This window comes from Selaginella moellendorffii, unplaced genomic scaffold, assembly GCF_000143415.4.
Source record: "Selaginella moellendorffii unplaced genomic scaffold, v1.0 SELMOscaffold_53, whole genome shotgun sequence".
Classification (NCBI taxonomy): Eukaryota; Viridiplantae; Streptophyta; class Lycopodiopsida; order Selaginellales; family Selaginellaceae; genus Selaginella; species Selaginella moellendorffii.
Genome location: NW_003314314.1, coordinates 999,017 through 1,022,806, shown reverse-complemented (window position 1 = coordinate 1,022,806; position 23,790 = coordinate 999,017). Strand labels below are relative to the sequence as shown.

General features: G+C 45.6%; 7 protein-coding genes and 1 pseudogene across 8 annotated transcripts; 2 read left to right on the top strand and 6 right to left on the bottom strand.

Moving 5' to 3' along the window:
- Positions 1–29: 29 nt before the first annotated feature.
- LOC9636240 (transcription repressor OFP3) lies at positions 30–1,546 on the bottom strand. The gene has a single exon (XM_002982264.2). It carries the CDS (start codon positions 988–990, stop codon positions 229–231), a length of 762 nt encoding a protein of 253 aa, XP_002982310.2. The 5' UTR covers positions 991–1,546; the 3' UTR covers positions 30–228.
- A 129-nt stretch (positions 1,547–1,675) lies between these two features.
- Positions 1,676–3,071, bottom strand: LOC9660916 (LEAF RUST 10 DISEASE-RESISTANCE LOCUS RECEPTOR-LIKE PROTEIN KINASE-like 1.1). 2 transcript variants are annotated; one of them, XM_024687326.1, is made up of 2 exons: positions 2,807–3,071; positions 1,676–2,756 (listed from the first exon to the last, which is right to left on the bottom strand). In XM_024687326.1, exons 1-2 carry the CDS (start codon positions 2,913–2,915, stop codon positions 1,747–1,749), a joined length of 1,119 nt encoding a protein of 372 aa, XP_024543094.1. In that variant the 5' UTR covers positions 2,916–3,071; the 3' UTR covers positions 1,676–1,746. The 2 variants fall into 2 exon arrangements, with proteins under 2 accessions (XP_024543094.1, XP_002982309.2); XM_002982263.2 differs by having other exon boundaries at positions 2,811–2,876.
- A 52-nt stretch (positions 3,072–3,123) lies between these two features.
- LOC9660915 (3-isopropylmalate dehydratase large subunit, chloroplastic) lies at positions 3,124–5,517 on the top strand. The gene is made up of 14 exons (XM_002982375.2): positions 3,124–3,286; positions 3,347–3,517; positions 3,564–3,716; positions 3,772–3,840; positions 3,900–4,016; positions 4,073–4,147; positions 4,219–4,296; positions 4,364–4,459; positions 4,510–4,559; positions 4,606–4,660; positions 4,724–4,855; positions 4,928–4,975; positions 5,034–5,192; positions 5,244–5,517. The coding sequence occupies exons 1-14, from the start codon at positions 3,158–3,160 to the stop codon at positions 5,379–5,381; spliced, it is 1,470 nt and encodes a 489-aa protein (XP_002982421.1). The 5' UTR covers positions 3,124–3,157; the 3' UTR covers positions 5,382–5,517.
- A 4,708-nt stretch (positions 5,518–10,225) lies between these two features.
- On the bottom strand, positions 10,226–11,947 carry LOC9636238 (flavonoid 3'-monooxygenase). The gene is made up of 2 exons (XM_002982262.2): positions 10,997–11,947; positions 10,226–10,938 (listed from the first exon to the last, which is right to left on the bottom strand). Exons 1-2 carry the CDS (start codon positions 11,846–11,848, stop codon positions 10,297–10,299), a joined length of 1,494 nt encoding a protein of 497 aa, XP_002982308.2. The 5' UTR covers positions 11,849–11,947; the 3' UTR covers positions 10,226–10,296.
- A 108-nt stretch (positions 11,948–12,055) lies between these two features.
- Positions 12,056–12,805, bottom strand: LOC9660914 (DNA mismatch repair protein MSH2). Its single transcript, XM_024687335.1, has 2 exons — positions 12,463–12,805; positions 12,056–12,406 (listed from the first exon to the last, which is right to left on the bottom strand). The coding sequence occupies exons 1-2, from the start codon at positions 12,730–12,732 to the stop codon at positions 12,194–12,196; spliced, it is 483 nt and encodes a 160-aa protein (XP_024543103.1). The 5' UTR covers positions 12,733–12,805; the 3' UTR covers positions 12,056–12,193.
- A 393-nt stretch (positions 12,806–13,198) lies between these two features.
- LOC9636237 lies at positions 13,199–14,911 on the top strand (annotated as a pseudogene).
- A 3,271-nt stretch (positions 14,912–18,182) lies between these two features.
- Positions 18,183–18,943, bottom strand: LOC112350704 (psoralen synthase-like). Its single transcript, XM_024687371.1, has 2 exons — positions 18,671–18,943; positions 18,183–18,548 (listed from the first exon to the last, which is right to left on the bottom strand). The coding sequence occupies exons 1-2, from the start codon at positions 18,941–18,943 to the stop codon at positions 18,183–18,185; spliced, it is 639 nt and encodes a 212-aa protein (XP_024543139.1).
- A 3,174-nt stretch (positions 18,944–22,117) lies between these two features.
- Positions 22,118–23,702, bottom strand: LOC9636236 (flavonoid 3'-monooxygenase). Its single transcript, XM_002982260.2, has 2 exons — positions 22,820–23,702; positions 22,118–22,769 (listed from the first exon to the last, which is right to left on the bottom strand). The coding sequence occupies exons 1-2, from the start codon at positions 23,675–23,677 to the stop codon at positions 22,143–22,145; spliced, it is 1,485 nt and encodes a 494-aa protein (XP_002982306.2). The 5' UTR covers positions 23,678–23,702; the 3' UTR covers positions 22,118–22,142.
- Between the last annotated feature and the right edge of the window lie 88 nt (positions 23,703–23,790).

The window sequence follows — 23,790 nt, the reverse complement described above, 5'->3', positions numbered from 1 at the left end:
TACGCTCTTCGTACGTCCTTTTCTATGGATGGATGAATGCTTTCATGGATCCACTCATTCACTGCCCAGATTACAACAGCCACCACCACCCGTGGAAAGTTTTAAATGCCGCGAAAAACCAGCAAATCGAGGAAAATAACATCCGCATCCGCCATGGTCGTATCAAGAATATCAACGCAAATGGCTGGGACATTTTTCCCATTTCAATCCAAAACAAACAAACACTTTCTACAAGCAATCGAAGAAGAAATCATCGTCCTCGAGATGGAGCTCTGCCACCAAATCCGCAAATGCGAGCTTGATGGATTCGTGCTGGTCTGGCGAATTTAGAGCGATGTAGCAGTAGAGCAGCTCCTGGAGCTCGGGCCACTCGAAAATTCCATTCTCGCGCACCATTTGCTCCATGGAAACCCTAAAATCGTTGTAGGGGTCGCAGGATTCCATCACTAGAGGGATGGCATTGCTGGCTGGGCCGCGCAGATCTGGAGGCAATGCCGCGGACAAGCTGTGATTTCTTCGTCGCTGCCTCGTGATCTTGGCAAGATATTCAGCTTTACTGTGGTCTTCTTCTTGCTTTGTGCATGCTTGCCCGGATTCTTGATCCCAATGCGCGATTTCTGGATCCCCTTGTTCGATTTCGCTGCAAGATGACTCGATTCCAGCGCTTGGTGCTATAGTCGTAGCGTCGCAGCAGTCGAATCCCGAGATTTCGAGCCTGCTCTTGAGCGCGCAAACGTCGAGGTCGCGGCTCCCGTAGCTCGACATGGACGAGAATTCCAGATCCCACATCTTCTCGACGTCGGCAATGCGCGCCTCGATTGGCACCGTTGCCCGCGCTAGCTGCTCCTCGATTTTCTTGGCGTCCAGCAATTCCCCTGTTTTGGCGGACAATTTCTCCCCTGGCTGATCCATTGCTGTGGATTTCGGTGATAGATCTTTGGAACTCCAGGACCTCGCCATACGCGAGAAGCTAAAATGCGTTCTTTTCATGGCCGAAGAGGAAAGATTTGAATGAGGTAGAAAGATTTTGCAAAGAAAAGAAAGAGTTCGTGCAGAGAAAGAAGCGCTGGAAGAAAGTCTTCGACGACGAAGAAAGGATCGATTGGCGCTTTCCACTGCCTACTGCGATGTCGATCGAGGCTATATATCCTTGGGACTCCACCGCGAGATTAATCCCCGCGATTCTACCCTAGCCAGCTCGATCCAGGCAGCCAAATCGCCACGGCTTCATCCCCCCATTTACTGAAAAAGATCCGCCATCTCGATCTCACACTTTCGCAGCAGCAGCAGTATAGCAGCATTCGTCCAGCTCGCGAGGATGAGAAAAATTCTTGGGCAGGAAATTTATTCCTAAAACCTTTGGATTCTTCACTACCCCTTAGAGGAACAATGGAAATCTCTCACGCAGTCGTAGGGGCCCCGCCTCATTCCACACTCGTTCTCACAACTGGCGGTTTCTCATTTAAGGAGCGACATGGCCTCCACACCAGCCCAGAGAAATTCCTCCCCGCCCAGATCAATCATCTCGCTGGGGGGCCCAAGAACCCTAAAACTTGCCATGTACTACATTCTCTCGCAAGCATATTCTACCGGATATGCTCCCGACGGCTACATTCCAACCGCAATCCCAGCCGCAAAATGGTCACACGTGTATGCTTTAGAAAGCAACAGGACAAAAAGAAAGCTATCCAGCTCCGATCAAACATCGCATTTTTAACGAATAAAAAGGATTCTTGGGATCGGAAATTAGGGTTCTTCCGCGACATGGATTAGGGCGGCAGCCACGTCAACCATCCGCGGCCGATCCTCGCGATTCGCGGCCAGGCACTGGAATGCGATCTCGGCAACGCGCAGCGCCATCGCCCTCACCATGCAATTCCTGGCGGCCTCCAGGTGGGGATCGATAATCTGCTCGAACGCGCCGGCCTGGAGCATCCCCACGGCGTAGGGCGCGAGATTGACGCGCTCGCGCGAGAAATCCACCGCCGGCTTGGCGGTGATGAGCTCCATGAGCAGCACGCCAAAGCTGTAGACGTCGCTCTTGTCCGTGAGCGCGTAGCACTGGTGGTACTCGGGGTCCAGGTATCCCGCCGTGCCTTGCGCCCCGATTGACACGTGTCCTTCGACCGCGGCGGCGGCGGCGGCCGCTTTGGAGAGCCCGAAATCGCCCAGCTTGGCGTGGAAGCCCTCGTCGAGAAGAACGTTTGTGGATTTGACGTCGCGGTGGAGGATCGAGTAGGAGTGCAGGTATGCCAAGACCTGGGCGATGTCGATGGCGATGGCGAGCCGTGTGAGCCACGGCAATCGCGATTTCTTGGTGTGGAGGTGATCGGCGAGGGTGCCATTGCCCACGAATTCGTAGACGAGGAGGAGGGATTGGCCGTCGGTAGAGCAGCCCAGGAGCTGGACGAGATTTGGGTGCTTGAATCGCGAGAGGATGTCGATCTCCGCCATGAACTGGGGCGATGCTTGCTGGGGCGATCGGTGGAGGAGCTTCACCGCGACGACGTCGCCGCCACCGCCAAGGGTTCCTGCGTAGACTGTGCCAAATCCACCATCGCCCAGCCGGCGATTCTCGGAGAATCCGTTCGTGGCGAGCTCCATCTCCTGGAAGGAGAATTGGCGGACTTGGGAGAGGGATTTGCGCGCCGACTGGCCCAATTCGAGCTGCGTTTTGCTACACCGCCGGTGGAGCTCTTTCCTGGCGTAGATGATGATCATTGTCAAGGTGAAAACCGCCAGGAAGCAAGCAAATCCTGCCAAGAACACGTATCAATTTCCCTTGGATGAATGGATCGTTCAATACCTACGAGAAGGTGTCTCTGGAGCGGGTGGTTCAATCCATGATCATAACCACTCAGTGGAGGAGCGATTTGTGTAGCGTTTGGATCGACAGCGAGTGCCAGGATGATCATCCTCTTCTCAAGTCGATTCGATTTTACGTTTCTTTGAGTGTCACGGGATCGGTCAAAGTGCGTGTAAAGTAGGACAATGACCGGAGGACTTTGACCATAAACATAAAACCTTCTAGAGCGCTGCGAGTTTAAAGATAAAATAGAATCTTCCTAGGGAGATTCTTATCCACGTGTCACTCTATCTCAGCCGTCAAATTTGAGAGGAATAATCGCCTCGAAATAGGGTTTAGGGTTTGTGGATCATGGAAGGCGCGATGCTGCATTCGTCCTATTTCTCCGTGAATGCCAGGCCGATGAGCAGGCGCAGCAGCACCATTTCGGCAGTGATGGCGCCGCCGCAGCAGCAGCGACCCCCTGCTTCCACTGGAGCGGTAAGTTTTTCCCCGCATTCGAGCTACAGTTTGTGGATTTCGTCCTGGATTTTCTCTCAGGTGAAGCACGCAATGACACTGACTGAGAAAATTCTCGCTCGCGCCTCCGAGAAGACAAAATTGGTGCCTGGGGAGAATGTGTGGGTCAATGCCGATGTTCTCATGACACACGATGTTTGCGGGCCTGGGACCATTGGGATTTTCAAGAAGGAATTCGGTGCTAACGCTAAAGTACGTATGCTACACATTTTTCTCTTTTCTAGATCTGTGCCCTCAGGTTTGGGATCGCGAGAAGATTGTGATCATCCCCGATCACTACATCTTTACTGCGGACGAGCGCGCTAATCGAAATGTGGATATTTTGCGGGACTTTTCAAAAGAGCAAAGTATCAAGTATTTTTACGATATCACTGACAGGGGTGACTTTCGGGTACGTTTGCGGTGTTTGTATGTGATTCTGTCGCTCTAACCCGGATTTGATGCAGGCAAATCCCGACTACAAGGGTGTTTGCCACGTTGCTCTTGCTCAAGAAGGTCACTGCCGTCCGGGCGAGGTGAGTCTGATCTTTGATGTCTTGTATTGCGTGAGAGATGGTTCAGTTGTTGTCTCTAGGTTCTTTTTGGAACTGACTCGCATACTTGCACCGCTGGAGCGTTTGGACAATTCGCTACTGGAATAGGAAACACCGATGCTGGTTTCATCATGGGAACTGGAAAAATTTTACTAAAGGCAAGTAGGCGCTTTTTGCATCTTTGTTTCTTCTTACAAGCTTCGCTACTGTCTAGGTGCCCGGAACATTGAGATTTGTTCTTGATGGAGAAATGCCGTCATATTTGCTGGCCAAGGATTTGATACTGCAGGTGTGTTTCGATTTTTAGCAAGAGCTGGCTCCCTGTACTTGAAGTACTTATATGCGCGTTGAGGCACACAGATCATTGGAGAGATCACTGTTTCCGGTGCAACATACAAATCAATGGAGTTTGTTGGAACAGCTGTAGAACGTATGACGGTCAGTATTTTTTTCCCCTTACCTCATCGAGATTGTCCACCTGATTTCGAGATCGGAACTCACGCAGATGGAGGACAGAATGACGTTGTGCAATATGGCGATTGAAGCTGGAGGCAAAAATGGCGTTGTGCCTGCGGATGAAGTCACCTATAGTTATCTGAAGGTAAGTTTTAGTTTATTTGTTCGAGGAGACGACCTGTCTTGATTCTTCAGGGCAAAACAGACAAGGAGTTCGAATCCGTGTATAGTGACGCTGGCGCGACGTAAGCATTGAACGCTATGCCTTGCGTCATGTTGATACTTTTGCAGGTTTATACAGGAGTATAGAATTGATGTATCCAAGCTTGAACCAGTTGTTGCGAAGGTAACTGTAATTGTCTTGACCACTTGCACTTGGTCTGTTTATAATTTTTTTGTGTGTGTGCAGCCGCATTCTCCGGATAAACGAGCGTTAGCCAGGGACTGCAAAGATGTGAAGATCGACCGAGTGTACATTGGCTCCTGCACGGGAGGCAAGACGGAAGACTTTGTAGCTGCAGCCAAGCTCCTCAACAAAGCCGTGAGTAAAAGATCCTTTTTATCTACCTTCGCCCTGCGGCTTACATTTCCCTTCTTTGTTTAACTTCCGCAGGGCCAAAAAGTCAAGGTTCCAACCTTCCTCGTGCCGGCAACACAAAAGGTTCATTCATTCTTTTTTCGTTTTCCTATTAGTTCATCCAAAACTAATGGATCAACAGGTGTGGGTGGACTTGTACGCAATGCCACTCCCCGAGGCAGACGGGAAAACGTGCGCACAGATCTTCGAGGAGGCTGGATGCGACACTCCCGCTTCTCCCTCGTGTGCCGCATGCTTGGGGGGTCCCAAAGACACCTATGCTCGAATGAATGAGCCCAAGGTAATGTTGTTTAAGTTCTCCCTTTGTCCTCTTGCCTTAGAGAACCTTCAGGTGTGTGTTTCAACCACGAATCGCAACTTTCCTGGACGCATGGGCCACAAAGAAGCGCAGATTTATCTGGCGTCTCCATACACTGCCGCGGCCTCGGCTCTCACGGGCTTTGTCTCGGACTGCCGCGACTTCTTGTAGTTTTTTGCAGAAAATGTGAAAGGAAGCACGAAATATATATATATATATATATATATATGTAGAGACTGAAAGGCTCCTCACAGCAGTTTATTATGAGCATGTACGTGATCTAGGGAGAACACGAAAGTCTCATGTATAACTGCCTTCTAGCAGCGTTTTCTGCTCCCGGGCAGGATCAAAGTGCTGTCTTTTGTACCGAGAGATGCTGCTGGCTCTCTTGGCTGGGGCTCACATGCACCACGTCAAGCTATTTTGCAATGCTAAGCGTCTATAGGAAGGGAGCACAGGCAGCGACTACTTTTTCCTCTCTTATCACTGGTGATTGCAGAGCACATTCGAGTAATGGTGGTAGCTAAACTGCCTCTCGATTGCCTCAAATTTTATCCAGTGTATGCAAAGTTCCCACCGCAAAGAAAAATACAGTTCTGAAACAGAAGGCTGGTTTCCACTGTTATCCAATGGTGAATTTGCTCAAAACCTTACTTCCACCTGCTGTCAATGGTGATCAAATGTCCATTCATTTGCCCAAAACCTTACCTGGCTGCTCAAGAAATAAGATAGTAGATCTCAGCCATGGATAAATCACTGCTACTTAAAAGTCTATAAGTTCTTTCCATCTTATTTTCCTAGTTTGTTTGCGGATACAAATGATTTATATATAAAAATAAGTGTTAAATTTGTTTTCTACTAAAAAAAACCATTCAAACAACAACAAAACATTTTGGATTGAGGCAAAGGAAAGGCTCTTCTCATTTGAGGTTATGTGAGTTTGATCTTATGCTTCTTGTAGAAAAAGAAATGATTTTTAACTTGTCTGGGTTATATTAACTATTATTATCAATTATATTAATTAATTAAAAAGTGATTTTTAACTTTTGCAAATATAATGCATTCACTTTATTTAGGTCTCGGTTATATTAATGAGGGCATTAATTAATTAATTAAAAAGTGATTTTACTGCTAAGGCCTAGAAGAAGAGTTTATACATTTTTTTATTGTTGCTATTTACAAAGTTTGCAAACATACTCACATCATATTTCAATTGTTATAGAGATTGGTAAGTGATATATATATTTAGATGGGCTCTACCACATCATCATGCCCTGCGTTAAACACATGGAAGGGAAGACTAATGCCACATTAGACCACTACATCAAGAAAGGTAAAGTGAAAAATTACAAAGGCTTCTTTAACTCTTTCCTAAAGTGAGAGTGACATCTATTGTACAAGTTTGTGATATTTGCCATTGGTGTGCTTGCATAACTGACATTGCTGCACATATCTCTCACTAGTTTTGGCATACCTAGCTATTTTCTTGCTTGCCATTTCTTGCTTGGCACTTGTCTCTTGCTTGCCACCCATTTTCTGCTTACTTTATTTTCTCTCAAACTCTTGGCTTCTCTCTCCAGCACATAGCAAATATGGCTAGGGTTTTTGTAAGTGTCATTGATTGTGGGCAGCACTAGTACCAAGGTTTTTTTCTCATGGGCATAGGTGTTGCAATGTGTAAGAGCTAAAATTAGTGATTGAGGACCAATTGACATTAATAAAGATTGATTGTAGGCTAGTAAAGAGCACAAGTTTTTTCTTGTAGTATACCATGGGTGTTGCAACAAGGTAGTTCTTTTTTTTTATGTAGCCATCACAACTTCTCATGTGCATATAGGTTTCAAAGAGTAAAAGGGCAAAAATCAATTGTAAACACCATTCTTATATATTGTATATAACACATGTAATCATGGGATGAGATTTAAATATATTGTCACCGTGGATCCTTGAAATCTTATGGATAAATAGGGATAAAACAGTCACTAAAGGTTCAATTATTTTATTTCTAATTACATTAAAGGGAGAGAGATGTGGTATCAAAGCAAATAACATGAGTTCGATTCTCATTTATTAGTGGCTACTAAAAAATATAATATACCTTTGAACAAGATATATTCCTACCCTAATTCCCATTTATTAGTGGCTACTAAAAAATATAATATACCCTTGAACAAAATATATCTACCCCTAAATTTAAAATTGTACGTATTGAGCATCCATATATATATCCTTCCTCTTATGAGTATCCACCACAATGGGACTGTAGTACGGGTGGATAACTAGTTACCTCACTTGAAAATAGAGATTTGGAAGGAAAATGGAGATTTGGCCCATTAAATCATATTGACACATTTTCATGAGCATATGTTATTAGTATACTTGTAAGCATATATAAATTATAAGTTCTTCATTGTTTACTTTTGTGCAAAGTATGAACATACATTAAGAGCACGTAATATTTGGGCTAAACAAACATGTTGTTCTTGTCAATTGTAATGATATAAGTGAGATATTTTACATTTTAATTTATTTATAATTTGTCTTTCATTTTTGTTGTATTGAGAAACATTCTCACTACATTGAGGTGGGTGAAGAGAATTCATCTATGGAGTATGCATAATGTAACTCCTCCACTACTAACAATGCCATTAGTTTTCATGAGTTGGAAAAAGGGATACAAACAACAGTAGTAGAATAGAGTGACATCTAACCATGCTAGATGATGCTCTCATGAAAATAAACAAGGGGATATAAGTAACAGGTGAAACCAAATGATTTAGATGTGCCAAAAGATGTGCCAAGTGGCATATTTATCCTGTAGTGTGGGACATTAATTATTTATGATTTTTATTTTCAAATTTTAATATTAAATTTTAATCTCTTTGCAACAAGTCATTCTTGCCTTTGTCTAGCAACTTCAAGAAGTTTATGTGACTCTTGTTATGGCTTTACCCAATGCAATTAATTAAAGAGAATGATTGGTTAAGAGTTTTGGGATACTTAGAGTTAAATGTTCTTGAGTTTAAGTAATAATGACTAAGTTTACACTCAACTCAAGACACAACACAAATACAGTTATGATAAATCTCTATACAAGGAGCCATCACATGAAAAAATAAAGCTTCCAAACAAGGATGTGGATGCAGTCTCCAAAATAGATAAGGTACTGCCTCCAAGCAATAAAGGGGTGTAAACCCTATGCATAATGGAGATGGAGGTGGTGCCTCCAAGCAATGAGGTGGTGCAAACACTATGTATAATGGAGATGGAGGAGAAAGAGGTGGTGCCTCCAAGCAATGAGGTGGTGCAAACACCAAGATGGGAGGTTTCTTCTCCATGTAAGATGAAGGTGGTGGAGGTAACCTGATATCATATAGAAGCTCTTTGCAAAAAAACCCTATGATCCTCCATCACATCACTTCTAACCTAAGTTACCTCCACCTTGGAGAAGGAACCTTGTTCCATGAGGAGGCCCTATATGAGGATGAGGTTCCTCCTCCACACTAAATGGAGGGGCCTTGGTTGAAAGTGACAAAGTAGAAGGTTCTCATGAGGAGGTTCCATATCAAAATGAGGTTCCTCCTTTATGTGATATGGAGGGGAATCCACAATATGAGTTGAAGGCCCCTCACATCCAAATGGAGGTTCAATGTGATAATGATGAAAAGGAGTCTTGGCAAGGATCTTGGACTTGCAAGAAAAATAACATGGAAGAGGTAGTAAGTAAAATTATGTAGTTTTTCTACTATATAGTGGGTCAATACTCCATAATTTATATGCAAAAGATGTATTAACAAACCAACCCCCCCCCCCCCCCCCCCTGGTCCCTTTTTTCCAGAAGTATCTTGCAACCAAAAGGAGCTAGAATTTGCAAACGTCCATCTCAGCTGGGGACAGATTTAACCAGAGGCTCGCCATGGCCTAAAGAAGGCAGAAGGCAAGACTGCAGTAGACCAGTCCTCTCCACCTTTTTCTTCCCTACATTTTATGTAATTTCTTCAAATGGGATGAATTCCTAGAGGAACAAATGCTGTTAAGTTTATTGTGTGGCAATCCCACACAAGTTCTTTACTGAAAGCAGTGTAAATACATTTTTATTTTGCAAAGACGTTTGGGCATCCTGGACACACTAGGACGTGGGATTGCAACCTAAAGCTTACTGGAGACTATTCTTTCCCACAAACAGGGGATGGCCGTGTTTGATGATTAGAACCATTGATTTTTTTAATTTTTCTGTTCTTTCACCTTTACAAGAGCAGAAGAAGCTTGGATTGTGACCTTTCCCCAGCGCATTTCCACCGATCATCTGCTAATGATCATGCAGACATCGTTATCTAATGCATAACACACAGCTCAGTGTGCATATTTCTCCTCCAAAAAACAGTGCCCATCGCCAAGCTCTTGCAATGAATGTGCTTTAACTTCCCACTTATTTACAGGTGAACTCTGGGTGTGCTAGCTATAGATATTTGACATTTATGTTAGTTGAGAGAGGAACTAAAATTTAAAAGAAGAAAGAATAAATCTCTGGAATCTAGGAGTTACAAAGCTCTATAACACAGTTACATGTTTATATAGTGAAACTCTAGACATTAACAATCAAGTAGCCTTGACGAGAGGGAAGAGGGTGTTGAGCTGTGGGAGTTTTTCCTTTAAATTCTTTTCAATTGCACAGAATCCAGTGTAGAAAGAAAACATAACAAAGAGTTACAGCCACTTTTTAACATGGTTGGGTGGTGATAATATAACAGTTGGCTTTGCTGGGATTTTATTAACTATAACCTTTGCCAGCCACCTAGCATTTGCTGTCTAGTTTCTTTATAAACTTGTAAACCAAAACTAGCTTGTTGAACAGTGAAGAAGGGACAAGTGTCGGAACCAACAGAAATCAAACATGAATCTCCAAACTTTGTGTGTTTTATCCATCTTTGTATTAATTTCTCACCTTGTTTACCTATTGCCCGGATCATTAAGAATGAGAGTGAGGTAAATTAGGTCCCATGCAGGCACACATGAACGGTAAACACTATGCTAGTAAAGTTTTACTCTGTGGATCAAAAAGCATGTTGGACATTTTTTATTTTTTCTATTCCTGAGTCAACTTGAGAGTGGTGTAAGCACTTTCGTTGAGTCTGGGAGTGATCCTGGCTTTGAGAGTGTGTGCCATGTAGTTTACGACTGCTGTAGCTTCATCCATAGGCTGATCTTTTGGGCTTCCAGGAAATTTCCACTCGAATCCATGTAGAAGATTGGAAAGAACGAGCTGGACGTTTCTAATACCCAGAAGAAGCCCGGGGCAAGACCTCTTTCCAGATCCGAATGGAAGCAGCTCAAAGTCTTGGCCATTGACACCGATGCTGCTGCCAATGAATCGCTGGGGCTGGAACTCCAGAGGATCACTCCAAACTTGAGGGTCTCTGCCAATTGCGTAGACATTCACAATAAGCGTTGCATTCTTGGGGATGTCATAGCCTGCAACATTCTGAGCCTCGACCGATGCGTGTGGTATGAGCAAAGAAACGGGAGGATGGAGACGAAAGCTTTCCTTGATGATGGCATTCAAAACCTCGAGCTTGGATATGTCTGCTTCTTCGACCATGCGTGTGTGTCCGACAACGTTCTCAATCTCTTGCTGAGCTTTAATCATCCAATCTGGGTGGTGAAGAAGTTCCGCCAGAGCCCACTCGATCACTGTTGATGATGTTTCAGATCCACCCAGCAGTAGATCCTATCAAAATAATCAAGTAAATAAAAACTAAATAAAAACTACTAGGTTTGCAACTTACCATGAGCAGAGCTTTGAGATTGGCCGCATCGTTTCCAATGTGAGACCTTGTGATCTCCACGAAATCGGGAACCTCACCAGGGCGCTGCTCGTCCAAAACCTTTTGCAAGAAGCCATTCATCTTATCCCCAGCCACCTTTGCGCGGCGGGCAACCAAGTCGAGCCAGCTTAAGTAGGGGAAATAGTCAGTGATCGAAAACTCAGCTCCCACCTCAAGAAACTCATCAATCATCCCAATGAAATTCGAGGCGTCTTCCGCAATCGCGGGATCACCAGACGCCTTGGACCCAAAATAAGTCTTCTTCATAAGGATACGAGTCATGACATTGAAGCTCAGCGCCCTCAAATGTGATCTCACGCCCACAACTTGGCCAGCTTTGGAAGCCCTCGAGAGCTCGCGACTGAGATCCCACAGCTCGTCCCGGATGATCTGCGCGTTCAAACTCACCCTCTTGGCCGTGAATAGCTCCGTGGCACAGAGCTTCCTCAGCTTCTTCCAGTAGTCTCCATACGGCGAGAAAGACATGCTCCTGAAGTCAAAGATTATGGAGGCTGTGTTGTTACGAGGCCTATAGGCGAATTCCGTGTCGTGGATCTTGAGAAACTCCTTGGCCATCGCTGGACTGGAGACCACGAACACAGGGACAGATCCCAGGCGCAAGTGAAAGAGGGGTCCAAATCTCTTGGAGAGCTGCTGGAGTGCGATGTGTGGCAGCTTGCCCATGGCCAGGAGATGGAAGTGGCCGATGAGAGGTAATCCTCTGGGACCTGGTGGAAGATTGAGAGATATGCTGGAGAGCCATTGCCTGAGAATGAAAGCTGAGAAGAGGAAGAGCGTGACTGCCCAAAACATTGCTACTTTCTGCCCCTCAATCGTTGAAGCCCCTCCTTTTGTATAGCGCTGGCAAAGTTTTTTCGTTAACCTCCATTCAATGTTAAATAGTGAAGTCAAAATTTGTACAGGATATCCGACATTATCTTTCGCTAAGCCTTCGAAGCTTGGAAGTTGTGAACTTTATCGCACCGCTAGTTTCTTGCGAACTTTAGGCTCCTCCTTCTTCGTGCTCCTGAATACGTGCCCCCATCGTTTTGTCCAGCTTCAGCGACTTATCAGCAGGAAGATCCAAATCGTTCGCGGCTTGTTCATGAGCTTCACGGATCTCTTCCTCCACAGCATCACGGTCAGCTTTGATGGTTTTTAAGCTGCTGTCATATGATGCCGAAATGATGTACTCGCCATTCTTGATTTGATCCAGGTCGATGCGCTTTCGATCAGTGCGTCGTATCTTCCGGGATGTTCAGCAAGCGTCCACTCTCTCAACGGAACGACGTACCGTTCCTCGATGGCGGACGCAAGCTCGCCTTCATAACGTTCAAGAGCATCTTTGACGACGGAGAGACGAACACTTACCTGTATACCAATGATCAGACCATTTACAGTAAGCAAGGTGTTCAGTAACTACGAACCTGATAAAGCTTCACGAGGTCTTGCAACGTAGCTCTCGACCTCTCGAGCTTCCGTGTCAGGCGCTCAACATCCGGCACACGTTTGAGGCAGTTCTTTAAACTTTCCCGCAGCTCGGAGTCTTCTACAAACATCTGGACGACGTCATGCCTGTGCTTGATCTCATCAACGTCAAGTAGAGGCTGCTTCAGCCACCTGTTCAGTAGCCTCTTGCCCATCCCAGCAGTGGACGTGCGATTCATTAATCCAAAGAGGGTTCTTGTTCGGATCATTCTTGGACTCGAGTACGTGCAGCGCTCGCAATGCGGCCGCGTCCAGCCGCATGTATGTGTCGAGGCTGTACTGCTGAAGCCTATACTTCCCGTGATTGCTGTCGTCTGTGAAGATATCCGTGTATGCAAGTAGAGCTGCTAATGCCGCTGACGCAACTTACGAGTTCTCGGAGCTCCTCAACCGATGTACTCTTGATAAGCCGGCTTAGATCTTGCTCGATGTCTCGGGACTTAAACTCCGCCTTCTTCTTCTCAGTCAGTCGCACGTTGCATCGAGCCAGCACGTCTCGGATTCCCGACCGTCGACGCTCTTGGCATTTTCCGCAGGAAGAACGCACTCCCGGCATCCCAGAGCGAGCAGAGCCGACTCCAAGTTCGTGTACTGATCGTCGTCTAGAAACTCTAGTGTACCAGCCACAGTTTCTCGATTTCGTCCTGGATTTTCTCTCAGGTGAAGCACGCAATGACACTGACAGAAAATTCTCGCTCGCGCTTCCGAGAAGACAAAATTGGTGCCTGGGGAGAATGTGTGGGTCAATGCCGATGTTCTCATGACACACAATGTTTGCGGGCCTGGGCCAATTGGGATTTTCAAAAAGGAATTCGGTGCTAACGGTGAAATGTGCCCTCAGGTTTGGGATCGCGAGAAGATTGTGATCATCCCCGATCACTACATCTTTACTGCGGACGAGCGCGCTAATCGAAATGTGGATATTTTGGGGGACTTTTCAAAAGAGCAAAGTATCAAGTATTTTTACGATATCACTGACAGGGGTGACTTTCGGGTACGTTTGCGGTGTTTGTACGTGATTCGGTCGCTCTAACCCGGATTTGATGCAGGCAAATCCCGACTACAAGGGTGTTTGCCACGTTGCTCTTGCTCAGGAAGGTCACTGCAGTCCGGGCGAGGTGAGTCTGATCTTTGATGTCTTGTATTGCGTGAGAGACGGTTCAGTTGTTGTCTCTAGGTTCTTTTTGGAACTGACTCGCATACTTGCACTGCTGGAGCGTCTGGACAATTCGCTACTGGAATAGGAAACACCGATGCTGGTTTCATCATGGGAACTGGAATTTTTTTACTAAAGGCAAGTAGGCGCTTTTGGCATCTTTGTTTCTTCTTACAAGCTTAGGTGCCCGGAACATTGAGATTTGTTCTTGATGGAGAAATGCCGTCATATTTGCTGGCCAAGGATTTGATACTGCAGGTGTGTTTGGATTTTTAGCGAGAGCTGGCTCCCTGTACTTGAAGTACTTATATGCACGTTGAGGCACACAAATCATTGGAGAGATCACTGTTTCCGGTGCAACATACAAATCAATGGAGTTTGTTAAAACAGCTGTAGAACGTATGACGGTCAGTATTTTTTTCCCCTTACCTCGTCGAGATTGTCCACCTGATTTCGAGATCGGAACTCACGCAGATGAAAGACAGAATGACGTTGTGCAATATGGCGATTAAAATGACGTTGTGCCTGCGGATGAAGTCACCTATAGTTGAAGGTAAGTTTTAGTTTATTTGTTCGAGGGGCAAAACACAGGAGTTCGAATCCGTGTATAGTGACGCTGGCGCGACGTAAGCATTGAATGCTATGCCTTGCGTCATGTTGATACTTTTGCAAGTTTATACAGGAGTATAGAACTGATGTATCCAAGCTTGAACCAGTTGTTGCGAAGGTACTGTAGTTGTTTTGACCACGTGCAGTCAGTCTCTTTTTGTGTGCAGCCGCATTCTCCGGATAAACGAGCATTAGCCAGGAACTGCAAAGATGTGAAGATCGACCGAGTGTACATTGGCTCCTGCACGGGAGGCAAGACGGAGGACGTTGTAGTTGCAGCCAAGCTCCTCAACAAAGCCGTGAGTAAAAGAGCTTTTTTTTCTACCTTCGCCCTGCGGCTTACATTTCCCTTCTTTGTTTAACTTCCGCAGGGCCAAAAAGTCAAGGTTCCAACCTTCCTCGTGCCGGCAACACAAAAGGTTCATTCATTCTTTTTTCGTTTTCTATTAGTTCATCCAAAACTAATGGATCAACAGGTGTGGGTGGACTTGTACGCAATGCCACTCCCCGAGGCAGACGGGAAAACGTGCGCACAGATCTTCGAGGAGGCTGGATGCGACACTCCCACTTCTCCCTCGTGTGCCGCATGCTTGGGGGGTCCCAAAGACACGTATGCTCAATGAGTCCAAGGTAATGTTCTTTAAGTTCTCCCTTTGTCCTCTTAGCTTAGAGAAACTCCAGGTGTGTGTTTCAACCACGAATCGCAACTTTCCTGGACGCATGGGCCACAAAGAAGCGCAGATTTATCTGGCATCTCCATACACTGCCGCGACGGGCTTTGTCTCGGACTGCCGCGACTTCTTGTAGTTTTTGCAGAAAATGTGAAAGGAAGCACGAATTATATACATGTAGAGACTGAAAGGCTGCTATGAGCATGTACGTGATCTAGGGAGAACACGAAAGTTTTTTCCGAAGCTCATGTATAACTGCCTTCTAGCAGCGTTCTCTGCTCCCTGGCAGGATCAAAGTGCTGTTTTTTGTACCGAGAGATGCTGCTGGCTCTCTTGGCTGGGGACGTCAAGCTATTTTGCAATGTCCAACAAGCTAAGCGTCCATAGGATGGGAGCACAGGCAGCGACTGTACTTTTTCCTCTCTTACATGCAGATATCACTGCATGTCTGATTGCAGAGCACATTCGAGTAATGGTGGTAGCTAAACTGCCTCTCGATTGCCTCAAATTTTATCCAGTGTATGCAAAGTTCCCACGGCACAGTTCTGAAACAGAAAAGGAAAGAGGCTGGTTTCCACTGTCATCCAATGGAACGTCCATTCTTTTGCCCAAAACCTGCTGTCCAGCTAGCGTGCTTCTTTCATGGGCAAGAATTCGTCAGGTTGAGGCTGGTTTTTAAGTTTGGGCTGCTCAAAAAATAGGATAATAGATCTGAGCCATGGATAAATCACTGCTACTTAGAAGTCTATAAGTTTGCTTGCGGATACAAATGATTTATATATAAAATAAGTGTTAAATTTGTTTTCTATAAAAAACGAAAACACTTTTATAGCATCATTTCCACAAAAAAACATTTTGGATTGAGGCAAAGGAAAAGGCTCTTCTGATCTTATGCTTCTAGTGCTCTTAAAAAAAAAAATTTTAACTCATTATTTGGGTCTGGGTTATATTAACTAGGGAGATGCATCATTACTTTATCAGGGAGTGGATCAAGAGAGAAGAAGTCAAGCTGAGATACATCCCTACAACGAAGATGACTGGATCTGCTCACAAAGACTACAATTGAAGTTCGACAGTTTGAATGACTACAACGACAACTCAGACTGGTCTCACAGGGGGAGCAGCGATCTGATTAAAAGACATCAGATTGAGGGGGAGTGTTGGAGATCAAGGCACAATCAAAGGAACTAGGGCGTGTATATAAATCAAGAAGTGGTGTATCAATACTGCGCAGTACTTTTCCTTCATACCTATTTCATCAATGCCAGAGAATGCCAAGACAGGTTAGCAGGGCGTCCTCGAGGATTGGGGAGAAAGAACGCCAAGACTGGCTATACAAACCAGTCAAGAGCTCTCATGGTAAGAGCTATTCCAGAACCTGTGTTTGTTCAGCAGCAGGATCAAGACGTAATCTGGCTGGACACAGCAGCAAATATGCACATGACTGGCAGGCGAGAAGCTTTCCTGAATCTTAGGAAAATTTCTAAGGCAGGCAGGTTGGTTTAGGAGACAAGAGTCTTCTTTCAGTTGTAGCAGTGGGCACAGTTCAAGTAAAGCTGGCCTCAGGAGAGCTGCGACAAGGAACATGTATTTTGTTCCAGGCTTGGCGTGTCATCTTTTCTCAATCGGTGCAGCTTCTGACAACGGTTTCTATTTTATTTTTAACGCCCAGCAAGCTATTATGCGAGATGAGAAGACAGATCAAGCAGTGGCTTATGGACAACGTTATTCTGGACTTTATAAACTCAACGCCACCATGGTTGTTCCAGACAAGCAGCCAGATCGAGTCAACTCGAGCGAGTAATCTCCAGTTGTGGCATGAGCGTCTAGGCCATGTGCATGAAGACGCCCTCAAAGCAGTGTCCAGAGATCAAGCACATGCAAGAATTCGAGTTTACAAGCAAGCTTGAATTTTGTGAGGCTTGTGTGCTAGGAAAACAAGCACGCACATGTTTTCAGAATCCAAGAGCAGTCAGCCTCTTGAGCTCGTTCACACACGTGTGTGGGCCTCTCCATGTCCAAAGTCATTGTGGAATGAGGTATTTTTTGATATTCATCGATGACTACTCACGCTACACAGTCGTGAGACTTTTGGCCAAGAAATCTGAAGCTCTTGATCACTTTAAAGTTTACAAGGCTTCTGCTGAAAATCTCCTTGGCAAGCAGCTCAAGACTCTACGCAGTGACAGAGGTGGCGAGTATAAGTCACGAAATTTTACGAAGCTGTGCAATGAGAGTGGTATCCAGCAGCAGTTTACAGCTCCAGATAGTCCTGCTCAAAATGGAGTTGCTGAAAGAATGAACTGGACTCTTGTGAGAGTGCACGTAGTATGCTTATTCATGCAGGAATGCCACTATCGTTCTGGGCCGAGGCGATTAATACAGCCACATATATTCGCAATCGAGTGCCTACCCAACCTCTTGCAGATATAATATTATGGCAGCACGTCTGCCAGCGACAGTTTTTATCCCAGTTCGAGATTTCAGCGACTGGACGTCTTTCTTATTGCCTTGGGATCCAGGTGCTTCGTGACAGAGAAGTATTAGTCATCAAGCTCTCTCAAGCACATTATGTTGAAGAAATCTTGCACAAGTTCAACATGCAAGATTGCAAGCCCATGGTGACACCCATGGATCTAGGTCTTCTGCTGTCCCAACTCTGAGGAGGAGAAAGCAGTGATGGCACAGTTGGATGCTTTATTTATCTAGCCATCAGTACCAGACCAGACTTGGGATTTGCAGTTGGAGCAGCTGGAGCAGCAAGCGACAAGCAATCACAGCACTTTCATCCACCGAGGCTGAATATATTGGTGCAACAACAGCAGCTCAAGAAGCGAGGTGGCTTACAGATTTTCTGGAGCAGATTGGTGTTCCAGTGCAGCAGCCAGTGACTTTGTTTTGTGACAATTGAAGTGTGATCGAGTTGTTGGAGAATCCGAAGTTCCACGGCCGCACCAAACACTTCGAGATAAAGGTACATTTTATTCGAGAACAGGTTCTAGCGAACAGAGTGCAGCTGAGATATGTTTCGACGAAGCAGATGACAGCAGACATTATGACAAAAGCTTTGAGCAAAGACAAGTTTCAACAACATCGTGAAGATATGAGCGTTATAGACTCTCACGGCTGAGTGGGAGTGTAGATAGCCAGCCTAGAGTCTAATCCAAGGTGGCAAGAGATTCATGTGGACGCTGAAATGAGCGGAAACAAGACTTGTATATATTTACATGGAGAAAATGACAAAGTGAGTTAGGGGAAACAAAGTATGCCGTTTAACTAGACGCTGCTCGTTCAAAACCTTTTGCAAGAAGCCATTCATCTTGTCCCCAGCCACCTGTGCCCCGCGGGCAACCCAGTCGAGCGAGCTTAAGTAAGGGAAATAGTCAGTGTCAGCTCCCACCTCAAGAAATTCATCAATCATCCCAATGAAATTCGAGGCGTCCTCCGCAATTGCGGGATCACCAGAGGCCTTGGATCCAAAGTAAGTCTTCTTCATAAGGATACGAGTCATGACATTGAACACAACTTGGCCAGCCTTGGAAGCCCTCGAGAGCTCGCGACTGAAATCCCACAGCTCGTCCCGGATGATCTGCGCGTTCAAACTCACCCTTGGCCGTGAATAGCTCCGTGGCGCAGAGCTTCCTCAGCTTCTTCAAGTAGTCTCCATACGGCGAGAAAGACATGCTCCTGAAGTCAAGGCTATGTTGTTACGAGGCCGTGGGTCTTGAGAAACTCCTTGGCCATCCCTGGACTGGAGACCACGAACACAGGGACAGATCCCAGGTGCAAGTGAAAGAGGGGTCCAAATCTCTTGGAGAGCTGCTGGAGTGCGATGTGTGGGAGCTTGCCCATGGCCAGGAGATGGAAGTGGCCGATGAGTGGTAATCCTCCGGGGCCTGGCGGAAGATTGAGAAATATGCTGGAGAGCCATTGCTTGAGGATGAAAGCTGTGAGGAAGAGCGCTACATGCACCGCCCAAAACATTGCTACTTTCTGCCCCTACATAGGCCATTCAAGAATTGAATTTTGTTTAAACATGGCATGGAAGCTGGTAACTTCCATTCCATGGGCACAATGTCCAACTTTCGAAACTATACTATATCTTTACGCTAGTGCTTCTAAAATGCTGAAGGGATATCTTCCAGGAACTCGGCTTTGAGCTCCTGGACCTTCTTCAAGGCGCTCGTGGCTCATCTGATCCAGCAGCAACTCAGCGAAGCCTTTTGAGGAATTTCCAGCCTTTGTCCCCGCTGCTGCTGCCTCTTTCATCCTCCAGAATCGTAAGTCTTCGAGCTCGGCAACCTTTTGCTCGATGAGCGGGACGTCGCATTCTGGAAATCGAGTGAATTCCGCCATGTGTATGCTGAAGCTCTGGTCGCAAGGGCCATGTTCAACCTGGAAAAGAACTGACAGATCAGATCTCAAAACCCATTGCGAAGTAGAAGTTACGAGTACCTTGTAAACCATGGTGAGCTTCCGGGAATTCGGATCTATGTGTGTGCTCATGTGAAAGTTGGATCTGAGTGAGCTCGTGGAAGTGTGTCTCAAATAGAGTTGGAGCTCGAGTCATATCCACTATGTACTGAGACTGCCATTGTTTACAGAGCACTGGAAAATCTTTCATAAGTCGAGGTGTAATGCGACATATTATATTGTTTAAATAGTGATCAGGAAATAATGCAGTTCAGAGTTGTTTAGGCACTTTCGTTGAGCCTAGGAGTGATCTTGCCTTTGAGAGTGTGGGGCTTTTGGGCTTCACCATCAATCTGGAGTGGGGTGAAGCAACGTGTGTATTCGTTTGTACACAACTCTTTCAGCGAAGCAGTCCCAACGAGAAGATTGTTCATCTATCCCTGAGCTTCAAAGGCTTGCAAAGACCAGAGAAGTCCTATCAGATTTTGATGGGTGTGATTTGCGCCAGGGAGAAGCTAACTGCTGGAAAAGAGAAGCCCGTCTATAAAAAAACGCGCCAGCGAAAGCTATAGGCCTGAAAAAATATCCTAGATTGTCCATCCAACACTATAGATTGATCTTGGGAGTTGGTAATTGGGATGGAACAGGGCAACAATGCTAACAGGCGACTAGCATAGTAGAGGGCAATGATTCTCCCAGCATGGAAAATTCCGATGCATCTCAAGAATGTACAGAACTTCTGGAGATAACTCTTCCCAAACAGACGATTGTGAGCAGCAATAAGTTGCAGGGCTGGTGGTATTCATTGAACACCACCAGTATTCATTGAACACTACATTAATGTGGCAGTTATAATAATAATAATACATGTTTTTGGAGGGTCTTACAGCGCCCAAGTAAAGGCATGAGACCACTGGGGGGGAGGGGGGGGACATTGTACTTGCCTACCTACCTACTCAACTCAGGATCATCCAAAAACTATGGTGGGAAATCAGTTCAACCTTAAGATTTTTCTTTTCTCACATGCAAAGGTGCTAAGTGGCATTCCAACACAAACGTAGAAACTTATTTGCACACTCTCATGCTTCTTATTGGGCACCACAAGACTACCAAAACAAAATATAAATAAATAAACACCGTGCATAGCATTAGTATGTTAGCAGTCATCTCTTACCTCTGCCTCAATGCTGTTGCTGGAGGCTTGACCATTTGCGGCCACAAGAGGCTCTGAGTGCTGCAATCAAGGCGTGCAACCAACTAGGCTCCGGGACGTCTTCTTGGCCTTCTTCCACTGCTTCCAAGAACAATGCATTGCTGTCGAGTGAGTTCATGCCATATAATTTAGGTTGATCTGTCCACCCAAATGTCTGCAGACTTAACTCTTGGACATGATAATCACCTGAAGGAGATGATTGCAACCTCATCGGGCATCTCCGCCATCGCTATCTGGACTGGAATGATTTGTTTAGAGTGATTTCATTAGTTTGCTCTTTGGGAATAAAATAACAAAGAGAAGCTATACCTTCGTTGTTCTCATGTATAGTAACTTCTGGGCTACACCTTTATCCAATAGACTCATCGAACTAGAATTGTAGATTGCTGGAACAAAGCTAGCAATAAAAATGATAGTGACTTTAGCACTGCTTCATAACTGAGATTGAGTATTGTTAGTTTCACAGCAGAAAAACAAGTAGTATGACTTCAACTTCAAGGTATGATCTTTAATGTTTGCAAATCGTTTTCCTACTGATTTTTCTTTGGATCACCTACTCAGCTGAGCTGAGACTACTCAAGAATGAATAATGGGATAGAGATAGAGTATTGTTTACATGACAAAACAATGATGGACATCAGACTAGCTAATGTTCAAAAGAAAATGTTAGATGGTATATATAGTGGTTTTTTCATCACTAGAAAGTGGTTTTTTAAACTTCGAACTCCTGTTGGGTAATTTCTAGTTCTAAAATGTTGATGGAGGAACTCAGCTTTGAGCTCCTGGACCTTCTACAAGGCATGGTCATGGCTCATCTGATCCAGCAGCAATGCAGCGAAGCCTTTAAGGAATTTCCAACCTCTGTCCCCATCCTCCAGAATCAGCTGTGACAATAAGTTTTTGAGCTTTTTGCTCGATGAGGAAATCTAGCAAATTCCACAGCATGTACGCTGAATCTCTGGCCGCAAGGAACCTGGAAAAGAAGCCGGGGCAGACCAGTGCACTGCCTTGCACTGCTGGAGGGGAGCCCGGCACTCCAAGCCATTATGAAGTAGAGGTTACAAGTGAGCTATCAGGAACGTGTGGGCTCACATAGAAGTTGGAATTCCTACAGGAGGACCTTTGCTAGGTCCGTGAGCTGATTGTTTGGTGGATACACTATACAATGAGCCAATTTCATGTCCTGTCTCTAATCCAACTAATATGCTGTGATATGCAGTCCTCCACTTTGTAAGTAGTTTAGAGTCATTATACTGCACGAAGTTCATTAAGCTTCTAGCCATAGCTAAATTTGAGACATTAGGTGAAGAGGTAAGCTGGATTTTCAGACACTATTTATGGTCTGGAAAATGTGAAGGGCTCTTGCTAATTTTAAAAGTTTCCAGGCTTTCGACTTTTTCTGGATTTGCTAGTCCAGTTGCATTTTCCCAAGATTGTTGAGACAAACATTAAAGGTTATCTAACATGATTAAATTTTGGTTTGAAGATTGTATGAGACTAATTTACTGCACAAATTAATCTATGATCTTGAGTTATATAATATATTATCAAATGATCCTAAGTCAACCTGTAAAGACTTTCGTTGAGCCTAGGAGTGATTTTGGCTTTGAGAGTGTGTGCCATGAAGTTTATGTTTCCCATAGCTTCATCCATAGTCTGATCGTTTGGGCTTCCAGGAAATTTCCACTCAAATCCATGGAGAAGATTAGAAAGAACGAGCTGGACGTTTCTAAGACCCAGATGAAGCCCGGGGCAAGATCTCTTTCCAGATCCAAATGGAAGCAGCTCAAAGTCTTGGCCATTGACACCGATGCTGCTGCCAATGAATCGCTGGGGCTGGAACTCCAGAGGATCACTCCAAACTCGAGGGTCTCTGCCAATCGCGTAGACATTCACAATAAGCATTGCATTCTTGGGGATGTCATAGCCTGCAACATTCTGAGCCTCGACCGATGCGTGTGGTATGAGCAAAGAAACGGGAGGATGGAGACGAAAGCTTTCCTTGATGATGGCATTCAAAACCTCGAGCTTGGATATGTCTGCTTCTTCGACCATGCGTGTGCGTCCAACAACACTCTCAATCTCTTGCTGAGCTTTGACCATCCAATCCGGGTGGTGAAGAAGTTCCGCCAGAGCCCACTCTGTCACAGTGGATGATGTTTCAGATCCACCAAGAAGTAGATCCTATCAAGATCACAGAACAATCAAGTAAGTTCCACAGATTTGCAACTTACCATGAGGAGAGCTCTGAGACTGACCACATCGTTTCCAATGTGAGACCTTGTGACCTCCACGAAATCGGGAACCTCACCGGGGCGCTGCTCGTCCAAAACCTTCTGCAAGAAGCCATTCATCTTATCCCCGGCCGTCTTTGCACGGCGGGAAACCAAGTCGAGCCAGCTCAAGTAGGGGAAATAGTCAGTGATCGAGAAAGCCGCTCCCACCTCGAGGATCTCATCAATCATCGCTATGAAATTCGAGGCCTCCTTCGCAATAGCGGGATCGCCCGAGGCCTTGGATCCAAAGTACGTCTTCTTCATCAGAATGCGAGTCATGACGTTGAAGCTGAGCGCCCTCAAGTGTGGTCTCACTCCGACAACTTGGCCAGCCTTAGAAGCTCTCAATAGCTCACCACTGAGCTCCCACAGCTCGTCCCGGATGATCTGCGTGTTCATACTCATCCTTTTGGCCGTGAATATCTCCGTGGCGCAGAGCTTCCTCAGCTTCTTCCAGTAGTCTCCATATGGCGAGAAAGACATGCTCCTGCTATCCATGACTATGGAGACCACGTTGTTCCGAGGCCTATAGGCGAATTCCGTGTCGTGGTTCTTGAGAAACTCCTTGGCCATTTCTGGACTGGAGACCACGAACACAGGGACAGATCCCAGGCGCAAGTGAAAGAGGGGTCCAAATCTCTTGGAGAGCTGCTGGAGTGCGATGTGTGGGAGCTTGCCCATGGCCAGGAGATGGAAGTGGCCGATGAGAGGTAATCCTCTGGGGCCTGGCGGAAGATTGAGAGATATTCTGGAGAGCCATTGCTTGAGGATGAAAGCAGTGAGGAGGAAGACCACTATATGCACCGCCCAAAACATTCCTACTTTCTGCCCCTAAATTGTAGAGCCGAGCGCTGGAGAGTACTTCCATTCCAATGTTAAATGGAAGATGTCCGACCTTTGACTTCCAAGCTTGGCAACTTTGAAATTTC

Bases quoted from the DNA above. Each gene is read 5' to 3' on its own strand.
- LOC9636236 (XM_002982260.2), bottom strand. From the start codon at position 23,677: ATGTTTTGGGCGGTGCATATAGTGGTCTTCCTCCTCACTGCTTTCATC. The intron at 22,770-22,819 runs GTAAGTTGCAAA...TGATCTTGATAG, and splicing joins GTCTCAGAGCTCTCCTCATG to GATCTACTTCTTGGTGGATC.
- LOC9636240 (XM_002982264.2), bottom strand. From the start codon at position 990: ATGAAAAGAACGCATTTTAGCTTCTCGCGTATGGCGAGGTCCTGGAGT.
- LOC9636238 (XM_002982262.2), bottom strand. From the start codon at position 11,848: ATGTTTTGGGCAGTCACGCTCTTCCTCTTCTCAGCTTTCATTCTCAGG. The intron at 10,939-10,996 runs GTAAGTTGCAAA...TTATTTTGATAG, and splicing joins ATCTCAAAGCTCTGCTCATG to GATCTACTGCTGGGTGGATC.
- LOC112350704 (XM_024687371.1), bottom strand. From the start codon at position 18,943: ATGTTTTGGGCGGTGCATGTAGCGCTCTTCCTCACAGCTTTCATCCTC. The intron at 18,549-18,670 runs GTAACAACATAG...TTGAACGCGCAG, and splicing joins TTCTCAAGACCCACGGCCTC to ATCATCCGGGACGAGCTGTG.
- LOC9660915 (XM_002982375.2), top strand. From the start codon at position 3,158: ATGGAAGGCGCGATGCTGCATTCGTCCTATTTCTCCGTGAATGCCAGG. The intron at 4,460-4,509 runs GTAAGTTTTAGT...TTGATTCTTCAG, and splicing joins TCACCTATAGTTATCTGAAG to GGCAAAACAGACAAGGAGTT. The intron at 4,560-4,605 runs GTAAGCATTGAA...ATACTTTTGCAG, and splicing joins TATAGTGACGCTGGCGCGAC to GTTTATACAGGAGTATAGAA.
- LOC9660914 (XM_024687335.1), bottom strand. From the start codon at position 12,732: ATGATCCGAACAAGAACCCTCTTTGGATTAATGAATCGCACGTCCACT. The intron at 12,407-12,462 runs GTTCGTAGTTAC...ATTGGTATACAG, and splicing joins ACCTCGTGAAGCTTTATCAG to GTAAGTGTTCGTCTCTCCGT.
- LOC9660916 (XM_024687326.1), bottom strand. From the start codon at position 2,915: ATGATCATCCTGGCACTCGCTGTCGATCCAAACGCTACACAAATCGCT. The intron at 2,757-2,806 runs GTATTGAACGAT...TGTTCTTGGCAG, and splicing joins CCAGAGACACCTTCTCGTAG to GATTTGCTTGCTTCCTGGCG.